At 37.2% G+C, this 16,474-nt stretch overlaps 1 protein-coding gene across 1 annotated transcript in view; it reads left to right on the top strand.

Annotated features, from left to right (window-relative positions):
- SNTB2 (syntrophin beta 2) overlaps nt 1–16,474 on the top strand; it is a 107,373-nt gene that overhangs the window by 58,153 nt on the left and 32,746 nt on the right. The window contains exons 3-4 of the mRNA XM_047078661.1: nt 4,521–4,731; nt 15,901–16,043. Of these exons, the coding sequence (XP_046934617.1) occupies nt 4,521–4,731; nt 15,901–16,043 (354 nt within the window). The remainder of the gene's footprint in view (nt 1–4,520; nt 4,732–15,900; nt 16,044–16,474) is intronic.

Here is a 16,474-nt window from a genome sequence, read left to right on the forward strand (position 1 = left end):
CTTTCTCTGCCCCTCCCCATCTTGTGCTTTGTTTCTCTGTCTCTCTTTCTCAAAAAATAAATAACATTAAAAAAATTTTTTTGAAGGAATATTGTATCAGAATTGACTCATCATTTGTAACAAATGTACCCTACTAATGCAAGATGTTAATATTAAGGTATATTATGGAGAGGCAAAGAGGGGTATTTGGGAGTTCTCTATACTTCTTACTCATTTTTTTATGTAAACCTACTACTGCTAAAAGAAAAAGTCTGTTAAGTTTTTCAGAAATCCCCTTTAATTGTATTTAGTGGGATTTCAGGAAGGAATAGACTAAATGTGTGTGCTGCTCAATTGCTGTGGTATATAGGGAGTTCTAGAAATACTGGAAATACTTTTTTTTTTAAGATTAGTATAAGTAATAAAGAAAATATAAAACAGCTTGCTTTGCATTTATATTCACACATTATCTAATAATCTAGGATTGTATTTTATAGATAACTACTTGTCATTAAGTAAATTTACTCTAAAATAAGTTTGGCTACTTTAATGATTAGACGAGCAGTTTCTCTGAATAATGCAATTATTAACTCATCCAAAGAATTAAAATAGAAATTATTCTACCTTTTAGTGTAATAGTTTATTGTTATTGAGTATAATGTACTGTTTTAAATCTTCGTCGCATAACAGATGTATAGCTATTTTTCTTCTAGAGAATATAATCAGTTTTTTAGACAATAAATATCTTGAAGGGGTCCCTGGGTGGGTCAGTCGGTTGAGCGTCCGACTTCGGCTCATGTCATGATCTCGTGGTTCGTGAGTTCAAGCCCCATGTCGGGCTCTGTGCTGACAGCTGGGAGCCTGGAGCCTGCTTCAGATTCGGTGTCTTCCTCTCTCTGCCCCTCCCTGCTTGTGCTCTCTCTCTCTCTCTCTCTCAAAAATGAATAAACATTAAAAAAACATTTTTTTAATAAAAAATAAATAAATACCTTAAATACCATGACAGCAACAATTGATATCATGAAAAATAACATCAAAAATAATAAATAATAAATATGATAACATAACATGAAGTACTAGATAAAGGTCAATATGAATACTAAGGTATTTGTTTATCTTCCTCTTTCTACTTTTGCTGCCTTTTAGGATGGATGAATTCCTCCTATCTAGGAGTCTGTCCTCCTGGTGAGCTCTGTGTAGATTTTCTTGGGTCCAATTAAATCTCCCCAGGCCATTTCTCTCTCTACTGTAATCCATCTTACATGCTACCATAAGATTATTTCTGATTAATTTATTTTACAGTTTTTTTTTTAATTTTTTTTTCAACGTTTTTTATTTATTTTTGGGACAGAGAGAGACAGAGCATGAACGGGGGAGGGGCAGAGAGAGAGGGAGACACAGAATCGGAAACAGGCTCCAGGCTCTGAGCCATCAGCCCAGAGCCCGACGCGGGGCTCGAACTCACGGACCGTGAGATCGTGACCTGGCTGAAGTCGGACGCGTAACCGACTGCGCCACCCAGGCGCCCCTACAGTTTTTAATTGTGGGAAAATACACATAACATAAAATTTACCATCTTAACCATTTTTTTGAAGTTTATTTATTTTTGAGAGAGAAAGAATATGAGTGGGGGAGGGGCAGAGAAAGAGAGGGGAGAGAGGGGATCCCAAGGAGGCTCCACACTGTCAGCGCGGAGCTGTACATGGGGCTCGAACTCAAGAACCACGAGATCATGACTTGAGCTGAAATCAAGAGTTGGACGCTTAACTGACTGAGCCTCCCAAACTCCTCCCATCTTAACCATTTTTAAATTTTTTTTTTTTAACGTTTATTTATTTTTGGGACAGAGAGAGACAGAGCATGAATGGGGGAGGGGCAGAGAGAGAGAGGGAGACACAGAATCGGAAACAGGCTCCAGGCTCTGAGCCATCAGCCCAGAGCCTGACGCGGGGCTCGAACTCACGGACCGCGAGATCGTGACCTGGCTGAAGTCGGACGCCCAACCGACTGCGCCACCCAGGCGCCCCCCATCTTAACCATTTTAAGTGTATATATAGTACCACAATCTCAAGAACTTTTTCATCTTGCAAAACTAAAACTCTATACCTATTAATTAGACAACAACTTCCTATTCCCCCCTCTTCTAGCAACTACCATTCTAGCTTTTGTTTCTATGAGTTTGACTACTATAGATACTTCATATAAAGTGCACTCATACAATATTTCTCCCATAGTGGCTGGCATATTTCATTTAGCACAATGTCCTCAAGGTTCACCCATGTGGTAGCTTATGTCAGAAGTTCCTTCCTTTTTCAGGCTGCATAATATTCCATTGTTTATACAATACCACATTTTGTTTATCCATCCCATCGGTGGACATTTGGGTTGTTTTTACCTTTTGGCTATATGAATGATGCTGCTATAAACATGGATGTACAGATACCTCATAAAATTATTTTTTAATTGTTTTGATATGTTGAGGATTCCACATTGTTTACCTATTAGTATCCAGACTTAACCTACTACTCAAACCCCCTAAATTTTCGTCTCAAGCTACTTCTCACTATATGTAGTTATAGGATAGGAAATCAAATAAATAAATTCATTAAAACTGTAACTAAAAGAAAAGCAAATAGCTTTATGACTTGCTATCTAAAGATTTTTTTTCTGACTAGTATGAACTTTCTAGTATGGGCTTAAGTGAAGTTTTGATTATTCCCAGATTTTATTTTATGTTGTGGCTATTTTCTAGAACTTCTTGGTCTTTTGGCTATTGCCCTAGAACTTTGAAGGCATATAAAACATGGATAGACTGATAACTAGATGACTAACTCTAGTGGGAGGGCAAGTGAATAGATAGGTGAATAGGTAATATAAGGTAGATGTGTTTAAAACCTGCTTCAGGGGCACCTGGGTGGCTCAGGCGATTAAGCACCCAACTTCGGCTCGGGTCATGACCTCATGGTCAGTGAGTTCGAGCCCCATGTTGGGCTCTGTGCTGACAGCTCAGAGCCTGGAGCCTGCTTCAAATTCTGCGTCTCCCTCTCTCTCCTCTCCTCTCCCACTCACACTCTGTCTGTCTGTCTCTCTCTCTCAAAAATAAATAAACATTAAAAAAAATAATAAACAAATAAAACCTGCTTCAAAGCAGGACACTAGCTCAGTAAGTGTGCCTCAGAGGTATAGAGGCCTCCCCTGCAGTCCTGTTTCACCCCTACCATCTTGCCTCTTTTAAACAAGAACTTCATAGTAATCACAGTCCTTTATAGGAGCACATTTTGTAACCTGTAAGTTCTACCTTCCCCATTAGACAATAAGTCCAATGAGGATAGAGACTATTTTTTTTCTTTTTCACCACTGTATCTCCAATGTCAGTGTCTCACACTAACTGACATATAGTAGGTGCTCAATAAATGTTTATTTAAGAAAGGACAGACTGACCAATTGACAGTGAATATTTGCCATATTAACTATGTCAAATTAAAATATTTGTAATCATAAAGGGTTTAGAAATGTGGCAAAAGAGAGGGGCGCAAACTTCAAGGCAGGAATGCTAGTATCATGTAAACTGCTTATCTTTGACAGGTGGTGTAGGATCTCGTGACAGTGCTTCAAGGCAGGAAAAACTGTCTTCAGAAAGATGAAAGAATAAAAAGATCTGTCCTTGGTCAGTAGCAGTTGGTCAGTTTCTAACCCACCAAGAAGAACACTCCTAAGAGCTTTTTCTTTTTCCCATTTTGAAAGGTACATATGTTCCCCCGTTAGAGCACAACATTTATTTGACTTTTAAAACTCACCTTGGCAAAAATTTTGACCACAACAGAAGAAAGCACTCAATAAGTTGCTTTCTAAGAAATTTGACCAATGTACTTGTAAAAAAAATTAGCAAATTCCTAAAGGTTACTTTTGAAGTATAGACTGTTCTCAGTTGAGCACTGACAAATAATAGTCATAGAGTTGAAGATATCTTAACTGTTTTTCTACTATGACTCAGTGGCTGATTTAATCATATAATGTTACCCAGACACTAAAAAACAGTTTCAGATTTTCATAAAGAGTCATATTCTTTAGTTATTTTCTCTTTTCTTTATTCCACATGGTGGAAATTTCAGTTCACTATTTGGCAGTCAGATGTATTTACCAAGCAAATACCTTATACCAGAATTTTCTACATATTTAAAAAAATATCAATTCCTTCTTTACAATGTGCCTATGACATTCAACAAGCATGGTTTCCATGTCTTTGACATGGAAATTAAAGCAAAGTGAGGTGTTTTACTATAGGCCATACAATAGGTTCCTTCATTTTAGGTCATTACGTTAACACACTAAAACAACAGACCCAGCAGTTAGTCTTTCTGATGATTATCTTTCCATATGTAGTTTTCTCTGGAATTGGGCCCTAAGGAATTAAGAGAAAGTATCTTTATTCTCGGATTTAAAATTAAAATAGATTTCCAGTTATGTATGTTGCACTCTGGCAGGTTTGATGACTTCTGATCTAGCTTACTGTTTGTTTTTTTTTTTCTTTTTCCACACAGATTGATAGAACTACATTCTCCTGATAGCAGGAACACGTTGATCCTACGCTGCAAGGATACAGCCACAGCGCACTCCTGGTTCGTAGCTATCCACACCAACATAATGGCTCTCCTCCCACAGGTATTGGCTGAACTCAATGCCATGCTTGGTGCAACCAGTACAGCAGGAGGCAGCAAGGAGGTCAAGCACATTGCCTGGCTGGCAGAACAGGTAGGTTGATAGGCAGGGCAGGGTCCCCCTGGGTCACCACTCAGAGCCAAAGTGTTTCCCCCATTTCATATATCTGTAATATTTATCATGCAGTCAGGTCCTGGATATCTAGCTTGCAGATCTTTTGTTTGTAGGTCTTGTGTTTCTCCTCCCTATCATTTAGTTATTTGTTGCTAATTATCACCTGCACCAGAAGAACTGACTGTCATGATAATCATCATTACAACATAACTAAAAAGATAGTCTTATTACCATCTCTGTCCTTAATGACAGAGGGTCATTTTCATGATTTTAGAGTAGGATCAGCAAAATTTTTCTGCAAAGGGCCAGACAATGTCACAACTACTTGACTCTGCAGTTGCAGCAAGAAAACAGTAGTAGACAGGATGAAAATGGAGGGGTGTGGCTCTGTTTCAATAAAACTTTATTTACAGAAACAGGTTCTGGGCTGCATTTGGCCCATAGGCCCTAGTTTCACAACCCCTGTTCTAGTCTACTGTCAGAGTTTCAGGGCCAGAAAGCTTACTCCCCTGTTCTGAGAAAAGCATAAAATATGCAAATTATCTTATAAGCCATTCGACACAAATGTACAGTTGTCTTCCACAACTGCAAAATGAAAAAAGGAGAAACAGAACCTAAGGGGACATTGGGTAAGGGGAAAGGAAAAACTTAATCCAAGTTAGATTAAATCCCATTTTGACGAAAGGGAGACTCTGAGTATACATGATGTTACAGTACATCCTTCTTGTTTTGAGTCTTTCACTGTCAGCTGGGGCAAAAGTTGTTGAAAAAGGAAGACTGGACTAAGGGTTCCAAGATGAGTGTTCAAGTGGTAGTTCTGGCTTTCACTGGTTTTAGATCTTTTTAAAGGTTTCTTCATCACTTTGAATCCTAAATCCATCATGTGTGTCCAGGGGGGCAGGGATTATGTCAATATCAGCCCAGGAATATTTTGTTCTTTTGTTTTTGTTTTGTTTTAACTACAGTTTGTGAGGTCTGGCCTTCCACCTCAACAGGGTTCTGATTTGATAGATCTTTGGTGGGGCCTAGCAGTCTTGTTTGATAGCTTCCCAGGAGATTGTATAGAGACCAACTTTGGACTCTACTAATCTGTTTTTCTTATGACTCTAAAATTTTATAAACATTTCAGATAATAATTTATAATATATTAGAACACAGAATTAACACCGTGATAATTTTGAGGAAGTATAATTAGGATAACTAAGAAGAGAAGAAACTAATGAAAGTCATGGTATAAGTACTTTTGACTTTGAAAGTTTTAGTATTTTAGTTATGTTTATCATTGTTTCTAAATTTTTTTTAAGTTTTTTATTTTAATTTCAGTATAGTTAACATACAGTGTTATATTAGTTTCAGGTGTACAATATGGTGATTCAGCAATTCTATACATTACTCACTGCTCTTCATGGTAAGTGTACCCTTTAAAGCCCATCACCTATTTCACCCATACCTCCATCTACCTCCTTTCTGATAACCATCAGTTTGTTCTCTATAGTTAAGAGTCTGTTTCTTGGAAAATTAATACCTACTCTTCTTAAATTATTCCAAAAAATAGAAAAGGAAGGAAAACTTCCAAATTCATTCTATGAGGTCAGCATTACCCTGATACCAAAACCAGATAAAGACACCATTAAAAAAGAGAACTGCAGGCCAATATCCCTGATGAGCATGGATGCAAAACTTCTTAATGAAATACTAGCAAACCAAATTCAACAATATTATTAAAAAAAAATTATTCCCCACAGTCAAGTGGGATTTATTCTGGGGTTTTAAGATGATTCAGTATTTGCCGAAAATCAATCAATGTGATACATCACATCAGTAAGAGAAAGAATAAGAACCATATGATCATTTTAGTAGATGCAGAAAAAGCACTTGACAAGTGAGAAGGAACATACCTCAACATGATAAAGGCTGTATATGAAAAACCCACACTGAAAGTAATACTCAATGAGGAAAAACTGAAAGCTTTCCCCCTGAGGTCAGGAACAAGACGAGGATGTGCACTCTCACCACTTTTATTCAACATAGTACTGGAAGTCCTAGCCATAGACGTAAGACAACAAAAAGAAATAAAGGCATCCAAATTGGTAAGGAAGAAATAAAACTGTCACTGTTTGCAGATGATGTGATACTCTAGAAAACACAAAAGACTCCACCAAAAAACTGCTAGAATAAGCGAATTCAGTAAAATCACAGTCTACAAAATCAACGTGCAGAAATCTCTTGCATTTTGGGGAGCCTGGGTGGCTCAGTCGGTTGGACATCCAACTTCGGCTCAGGTCATCATCTCACAGCTCGTGAGTTCAAGCCCCACGTCAAGCTCTGTGTGGGCAGCTCAGAGCCTGGAGTCTGCTTCGGATTCTTTGTCTCTCTCTCTCTTTCTCTCTCTCTCTCTGCCCGCTCATGCTCGATCACTCTCTCTTGCTCTCAAAAATAAACATTAAAAAAAAAGTTATAGAAATCTATTGTATTTCTATACACTAAACAATCCCATTTATACTTGCACCCAAAGTAATAAGATACCTAGGAATAAACCTAACCAAAGAGGTCAAGGACTTGTACTCTGAAAACTGTAAAACACTGATGAAAGATTGAAGATGACACCAAGATGTGGAAAGACGTTCCATACTTGTGGATTGGAAGAACAAATATTGTTAAAATGTCTATACTACCCAAAACACTCTACACATTTAATGTAATCCCTATCAAAATATCAGCAGCATTTTTCACAGAACTCAAACAAAGAAAACTAAAATATGTATGGAACTGCAAAAGACCCCAAATAGCCAAAACAGTCTTGAAAAAGAAAAGCAAAGCTGGAGGCATCACAATTCTGGACTTCAAGTTATATTACAAAGCTGTAGTCATCAAAACAGTATGGTACTGGGACAAAAGTAGACCTATAGATCAATGGAACAGAAGTGAAAAATCAGAAATAAACCCACAATTATATGGCCAATTAATCTTCACCAAAGGCAAAAAGAATGTCCAGTGGGAAAGAGAATGTCTTTTCAATAAATGGTGCTGGGAAAACTGGACAGCAACATGAAAAAAATGAAACTGGACTACTTTATTACACCATACACAAAAATAAATTCAAGATGGATTAAAGACCTAAATGTGAGACATGAAACCATAGAAGTCCTAGAAGAGAGCACAGGCAGTAATTTCTCTGACATTGACCATAGCAACACCTTTCTAAATATATCTCCTGAAGCAAGGGAAGCAAAAGGAAAAATAAACTCTTGGGACTATATCAAAATAAAAAGCTTCTGCACTGGGGCACCTGGGTGGCTCAGTCAGTTAGGTGTCTGACTGCTGATTTCAGCTTAGGTCATGATCTCACTGTTGGTGAGGTTGAGCCCCACATTGGGCTTCATGCTGACAGTATAGAGCCTGCTTGGGATCCTCTCTCTCTCCTTTCTCTGCCCTTCCCCTGTTCATGCTTGCTCACGTGCTCTCTCTCTCTCTCAAAATAAATAAATAAAATAAAAAAAAATAGCTTCTGTACAGCAGAGTAAACAATCAACAAATCTAAAAAGTAGCCAAATGGGAGAAGGTATTTGCAAATGACATATTCGATAAAGGGTTAGTATCCAAAATATAAAGGAACTTCTAAAACTCAACACCCAAAAAGCAAATAATCCAATTTAAAAATGGAGAGAAGACATGATCAGACGTTTCTCCAAAGAAGACCAACAACAGACACATGAAAAGATGGTCAACATCACTCAACACCAGGGAAATGCAAATCAAAGCTACAATGAGATATAACACCCCACACCTGTCAGAATGGCTAAAATAAAAAACATAGGAAACAACAAGTGTTGGCAAGGATGTGGAGAGAAAGGGGACCACTTGTGCAGTTGGTAGGAATGCAAACTGGTGCAGCCACTGTGGAAAACAGTATGGAGGTTCCTCATAAAGTTAAAAATAGAACTACCTTATGATCAGACTACTGGGTATTTACCCAAAGAATACAAAAAAAACTAATTCAAAAGTATACATGCACTGTTATGTTTATAGCAGCATTATTGACAGTAGCCAAGGTATGGAAGCAGCCCAAGCATCCATCAATAGATGAATGTCTGAAGAAAATGTGGTATATAGATACAATGGAATATTATTGAGCCATAAAAAAGAATGAAACCTTACCATTTACAATGACATGAATGGGGCTAGAGAGTATAAGGCTAAGTGAAATAAGCCAGTTAGAGAAAGACAAATCACCATATAATTTCACTCATGTGGAATTTAAGAAACAAAATAAACAAGCAAAGGAAAAAAACTAAGACAAATCAAGAAACAGACTCTTAACTATAGAGAACAAACTGATGGTTACTGGAGGGAAAGTGAGGGAGGGGTGGGTAAAATAAGTAATGAGGATTAAGGAGTGCACTGGTTGTAATGAGCACAGGGGTCATGTATGAAATTGTTTGAATTACACCTGAAACATAATACTGTATGTTAACTAACTGGAATTAAAATAAAAACTTAAAAAAAAATAAAATGCACTTTTTATCCTCAAAAAAAATAAGTGTTTCTTGATTTGTCTCTCTCTTTTTTTTCCCCTTTGTTTATTTGTTTTATTTTTTAAATTCCACATATGAGTGAAATCCTATGGTATTTGTCTTTTTCTGACTTATTTCACCTAGCATAGTAATATACTCAGGGTCCATCCATGTCATTGCAAATGGCATGATTTCATTGTTTTTATGGCTGAATAATATTCCGTGTGTGTGTGTGTGTGTGTGTGTGTGTGTACACATATGTATATGTATATATATGTATGTGTATACATGTGTGTATATATATATATATATATATATATATATATATATACAACATCTGTTTTTTTAAGATTTTATTTTTAAGTAATCTCTACACCCAGCGTGGGGCTCAGACCACTAGATCAAGAGTTGTACACTTTACTGACTGAGCCAGTCAGGCACCCCTGTACCACATCTTCTTTAATCAGTTATCTGTCAATGGACACTTGGGCTGCTTCCATAGATTGGCTATTGTAAATAATGCTGCTGTAAACATAGGGGTGTGTGTATCTTTTTGAATTAGTATTTTTGTATTCTTTGGGTAAATACCCAGTAGTATTACAATCCTACTGGATTGTGGGGTAGTTCTATTTTTAATTTTTTTAAGACCCTCCATACTTTTCCACAATGGCTTCACCAGTTTGCATTTCCACCAACAGTACATGAAGGTTCCTTTCTCCCCCACATCCTTGCCAACACTTGTTGTTTCTTGTGTTTTTTATTTTAGCCATTCTGACAGGTATGAGGTGATATCTCATTGTAGTTTTGATTTGCACTCTCCTGATAATGAGTGATGTTGAGCATCTTTTTTATGTCTGTTGGCGATCTGAATGTCTTCTTTGGAGAAGTGTCTGTTCATGTCTTCTCTCCATTTTTTAATTGAATTATTTGTTTTTTGGGTGTTGAGTTACATAAGTTCATTGCTTCTAAATTTTTATATGCTGAGGGGCGCCTGGGTGGCTCAGTCGTTGAGCGTCCGACTTCGGCTCAGGTCATCATCTCACAGTTCGTGGGTTTGAGCCCCGCGTCCGGCTCTGTGCTGACAGCCCGGAGCCTGCTTCAGATTCTCTGTCTCCCCCTCTCTCTGCCCCTTCCCCACTCTCATTCTGTCTGAATATCTCTCACAAATAAATAAACATTTAAAATAAATAAATAAATAAATAAATAAATACATACATACATACATACATAAAATTTTATATGCTGATTGAAAAACTCAATTGAGTAGTAATTGTGCTGTGCTTTCAGCCATGTTAGAAATGTTCATTATTTTAAAACGTAATACATTCACATGGTTCAAAGGTCAGAATAAAAAGTTAATAGGTGAAAAGTCTTACTTTCCTTTCTGTCCCCCATCTAGCCAATTCCCACCCTTTTCCCTAGAGAGGTAATCACTTTCATTCCCTTCCAGACAATCACTTGAGAGTGTCTTTATGCAAATAAAAGCAAATATGAACACATATTCTTTTTTTCTATAAAAGAAGACAACATATTATGCATACTACTTTATACCTTGTTTTTTTTTCATTAATATATCATGGCAATCTTTCCCTATCAGTGCAGAGAGAGCATTCTTTCTCATAACTGTATAGTTTTCTATTGTGTGGCCATAATTAAGTAAGCACTCCTCCCAGTTTTGTTACAATCTTTTGCCATTATAGACGATGGTACTGTGAATGACCTTGTAGTTTATCCTTCCATACATATGCGATCCATGGTCTTTGGTTTCCAAGTTCATATATACCAGATAATAAGGGAACCTGTATTATCTGAATATATTTGGTTCTTAAGTTTACAGGAGTGAGTAGTAAAACTTTGGTTAGTAAGGGATTTATCCAAAAATGTAACTGATGCAACAGTTCCTGTATTTGGATATTGAGAGCTTAGAAAGTAGGGGATATTTCTATACCTGGAGAAGAAATCTCCAGAAGTGCTGGGTCCCAGGGTGTGTGAATTATCTATCGCTATATGAAAAATGACTCCAAAACTTAGTGGCTTTAAAATAAATATTTACGGGGCGCCTGGGTGGCGCAGTCGGTTAAGCGTCCGACTTCAGCCAGGTCAAGATCTCGCGGTCCGTGAGTTCGAGCCCCGCGTCAGGCTCTGGGCTGATGGCTCGGAGCCTGGAGCCTGTTTCCAGTTCTGTGTCTCCCTCTCTCTCTGCCCCTCCCCCGTTCATGCTCTGTCTCTCTCTGTCCCAAAAATAAATAAACGTTGGAAAAAAAAAATTAAAAAAAAAAAAAATAAAATAAATATTTACTTCATACAGTTTCTAAAAATCAGGAATAGGGGAGTGGTATAACTGGGTGATTTTGGCTTGGGATCCCTTGTGACATTGCAGTCAAACTGTTAGCGAGGGAGCAGTCCTCTGACAGCTTGACTGGGGTGTTGGCAGGTCCGCTTCTAGTATGATTCATTCACGTGGCTGTTGGCAGAAGGCCTCAGTTATCTGCCATGGAGGCCTTGGTGCAGGGCCTCCTGAGTGTCCTTAAGACATAGCTACTAGTTTTCCTCAGAGTGAGTGATCTGAGAGAAAGAACAAGATAGAAGCCACAGTGCCATTTTTTGACCTAGTTTCTTCTGCTTTTTTTCTTTTCATTAGCAGCGAGTTACTAAGTTCACTCTACACCCAAAGGTTCCACCTCTTAAAGGGAAGAGTAGTAAAGAATTTGCGGACGTAATGTTTTAAAAAGGGTATATGCATTTGTAATTTTGATAAATGTTGCCAAATTGCCTTCCATCAGATTCCCACCAGCAATACATGAGAGCTGTCAGACTTTCAAAGTGAAATTAATTTAGTTTATGCTACACAAAGACAAGTAGAAAGGAGAAAAATAAAGCCACCAGTTCATTACAATATGTACTTTATGGGCCATATTTATGTGGTGAGTCTTCCGATCAATTTTGAGCTCTTAGAACACAGGAGCACATTTTTTCCCCAAATCTTTCCTGCTTCCAAAGAACTTAGCCTAATGCTATGTGTACTGTAGATGCTCAGTAATTTTTTTGTGTATGTTTATACATATGTATAAGAAAAGCAGAGAAGTCACTAACTATAAAATATTATCCAAGAACACAAGCTCAGGTTTGGGAAATAATACTAAGTGAGAAAGTTTAATCACTTTGAAAAATCATACCACTGAACTAATTCCAAGTACTATTTCTAAAATACTCTTGATTTTTACTTTTTTGGGGGGTTACCCAAATCAGAGTATAGGGTGTTCAAGCAAGACTGGATACATTTCTCAGAAGTGTTATATTGAGTTTATGTATCTGATAAAGGTTGGACTAAGCAAATGCCAAAACTTTTCTAATTGGAACATTGTTTAATTCTTTGAGTGTGAAAATAGTCAAAATAATTTTATATTATATAATCTTTTCAATATAGATAAGCATTTCTTTTGGCATGAGATATATTTATTGAAAATCTTGTATACATGAAGTTGTTTCAGTTGTACTTAGAAAAGATAGTCATTTTACACGGATAAATTTAGGAAGGATCATTAATTTAACTTTAAATAGTCTCTCATTTATCTGTTTTGTTATTTCACATTGTTAAAAACTCAGTTTGCTTAAAACAGGGAAAACCTATAATACAGGTAGTTGATAACCAATAGATAAGCTCTTCTCTGCATAGGGACTTCTGTCTCTTCATTGATACTGATTTTTATGTGACTGATAGTTTACTTTTTAGTTGGTTATAGTCTTAAAAGAGAATTTTATTTAAGTCCACCAAATGGGGGACGTATTTACCTTTAAGACCAGTAGTTTTTAGGCTTTTGAGTACTCATTAGAAAAGACAAGACAGCCAAAGAAAGCTTTGTTTCCACAGCTTTGTTCCTGATCATTCTCAAAATGTGTAAAGACTCAAATTAGAACACACACACTAAATCAGCATTACTGGAATGGTTTATTTAGTTTCTTCTCTGTTTTCTATCCTAATAACAAAATAAAGAACAGAAGTACATCACCTGTCAAAAAGATTGATTTATAGGATTAAGGATTTAGGGAATGAATAGTAACCATTAGTTTTTCATGTTTAGTGCTCTACAACTTTATTAAAAAATAAAATCTGGAGAAGGCTGTTGTTTGGCCAGGTGTGTGTATGTGTGGGTGTTGAAACCCAAACAGACCAGAACCCCAACATTAGTATCCCTTTTTTCTCTGGCCAAAACCTTAATAGTGGAGCCCCAAGGCTGCTTGGACTGCTACCACAACAAAAATACATGCAGCATTTTGACTCCAGTGAGAGCAAATAGTATCCTTATAACTTCAGGCGAATAGGCAAACAGAATGACTTAAATTGACGTTTCTTTTTTCTACAATGGTAAGTAGAAGAGGAAAAAGAAGTTCTCCAAACACTGACTCCAAAGGTCCAAAGAATAGTTTTGAAAAATTGTGGGTCTTTTAAAATATTTTTTTAATGCTTATTCATTTTTTGAGAGAGAGAGAGATAGAGAGGGAAACAATCCAAAGCAGGTTCCAAGCTCTGAGCTGTCAGCACAGAGCCCAAGGCGGGGCTCGCGCTCACAAACCATGAGATCATGACCTGAGCCAAAGTCAGACACTTAACCGCCTGAGCCACCCAGGTGCCCCTAAAAGTTGTTAGTTGAACAAAAAGTTCTATCTTAAAAGTGGATATTGTTTCTATTGATAATAGCGATTTTCCTTTATTGCCTAAAATATCTTCTATGGGAAGAAATGCATTTAATTTGGGTTTTCCAGCTGCATATACTCTGATCGAGCCTTTAAAATCTCTCTTGTAACTGAGAGGAAAAGTTAATTTTAAAAAGTCAGGTTGCTATTTTAACCTCTTTGAAAGATAGATTTTATGTTATAGTAGTTCCCCTTCTGTATGGGGGATATATTTCTTCTTTTTTTATGTTAATGTTTATTTATTTTTGAGAGAGAGAGAGAGAGAGAGCACACAAGCTGGGAAGGGGCAAAGAGAGGGAGACAGTGGATCTGAAGTGGGCTGTACACTGACAGCACAGAGCCTGCTGTGGGACTTGAACTCATGAACTGTGAGATCAGGACCTGAGCCAAAGTCAGACACTTAACAGACTGAGCCACCCAGGCACCCCAAGTGAGGGGATCTGTTTCAGGACCCCCAGTGGAATGGCTGAAACCACAGGTAGCATTGAATGTAAAATATATATAATGTTTTTTCCTCTTCTTATGTACATGTAATAAAATTTAACTTATAAATTAGGCACGGTAAGAGGTTAACAATAGCTAATAATGAAAAAGAAGAATTATAACAGTATACTATAATAAAGGCTATATGAATGTGGTTTCTTTCTCTCACAATATCTTATTGTACTGTATTAGCCCTTTTTGTGATGATGTGAGATGATAAAATGCCTGTGTGATGAGGTGAAGTGAGGTGAATGATGTAGGCATCATGACATAGCATTAGGCAATGATTGACCTTCTGACCATACATCAGAAGGAGGATCATCTGCTTCCTGACCATGGTTGACTGTAGGTTTTGAAATCGTAAAAAGCAAAACCATGCCTAGGGAAGACTACTATATCTTTCCTACTGCAGTATTATCCATAACAATCTCAGAGACAAAGACTTAGAAATCCCTTTGGGTTATCTTGACCCAAAAATGTAAGAATCCAAGACAACCTCTTTAGAACTGATATTTTCCCTCCAGAGTTACCCATAGACTAAATATAGAATCTTAGAAAGCTTGGGTTCACTGTCCAGAGAAGTATAACTATTTCTACAGTACTTTGCTGGAATCTCAGAGTTGGGTCATACCTTTTGTGCTTTCAGCACATCCAAGAACATGAGACATTTCCCTGGATAGAATTCATTTCCAACTCCTGGAATTAGCTGATGGCTGTAACTATGAGGGGAAAGTTCTGGTAAATAGATGTTATAACACAGAACCGAACCACTCAGGCCACTTTTCAGATTATAGATACATTCTTAAGGTGCTCTGACATGTCCAAATTACCTTCAGAAATCATTAAGGAAGAAAAAATAAGAAGTAGCTTTAAAGATAACTCTTTGAGAGATAAGTGATTCATCAGTTCGATATCTCCTTGAAGCCACCAGTGATAGCTGAAGGATCGTTGTTAAAATAACACTATCATTAAGCATTCCCTGTTCCTCATCTCATGGGGGAAATTTTTTGATATACCAGGGCTTTTCTTGAGCATCGTCTTTTGCTTTTTGGCTTTGGGTCCTTGACGGTATGGATAAAGAGTAGTTGTTTTCCTACATTTTTAAGCCCTCACAGAGTTAACTGAACTTTATGTACGTAAATGCAATGGTACATTTAAAACAGAAACAGAAACTTCCTAAAATATAATGGGCAACTCTGTAAAAACAGAGTCCTATCACTAGATAATGTCTGTAACTCTGGGAGAGCTTTTTTCAGATTGCACGGTCCACCTCACACTCCTGTTGGAGAATCCCAGCCAGTGGAAAGGAACCTGATGGGATGTTTCCTGTTCCTCAAGTCTGTTAGGATCAGGGAACAAAATGGAGACCCACAATGTTAGACCATCACTGAAGGGACTTTTACAGCTATATATCATTATAGTTAGCTCTGCTTTCTGGATTTTACCATTGTAACAGGCAAAGCTAGATGGTGGAAGACAACAGTGGAGACCTGTCCTTATGGCTGTGACTGAGAAGGATTTGCTGCTTTATGACTGTATGCCATGGACAAGGGATGCCTGGGCATCACCATGTCATAGCTACCCCCTTGTTGCTACAAGGTAAGTCTGATGAAAAAAAAAAAAAAATAGCTATCCTACTCTAAATCTAAAAAAAAATGTAAGGTGAATTCTATTATCTTCGTTATTTAAAATAGCATTTAAGTTGTTGGTTGAGATATAGTTGGTTGAGACAAAAACTTATCTTTCACAACCTTATTATTTTGCAGCTCCTAGCTCAAAATAAATGTTTTCTTTCATTAGCATTTTTTTTAAGTTGTTGAAGCAGATTCCTAATTGCTCCCTTCAAATCTTGCTTAGTCATGAAGATAAATAGTAGGGTTTTTTTCTTCCTTTACTTTATTGACTGTGACTAGAAAACCACTGAAATTGTGGCAGCCTTTTGACTGAGTGATGAAATCATTTAAACCAGAATGTGGTACTGTGGATAAACCACATAACTCAGCCAAAATATTCTTCAATTCTGTCTCTGG

Source organism: Lynx rufus, unplaced genomic scaffold (assembly GCF_022079265.1).
Source record: "Lynx rufus isolate CCGP_SWC_20201006 ecotype Redwood Valley unplaced genomic scaffold, mLynRuf1.p SCAF_16, whole genome shotgun sequence".
NCBI classification, from domain to species: domain Eukaryota; kingdom Metazoa; phylum Chordata; class Mammalia; order Carnivora; family Felidae; genus Lynx; species Lynx rufus.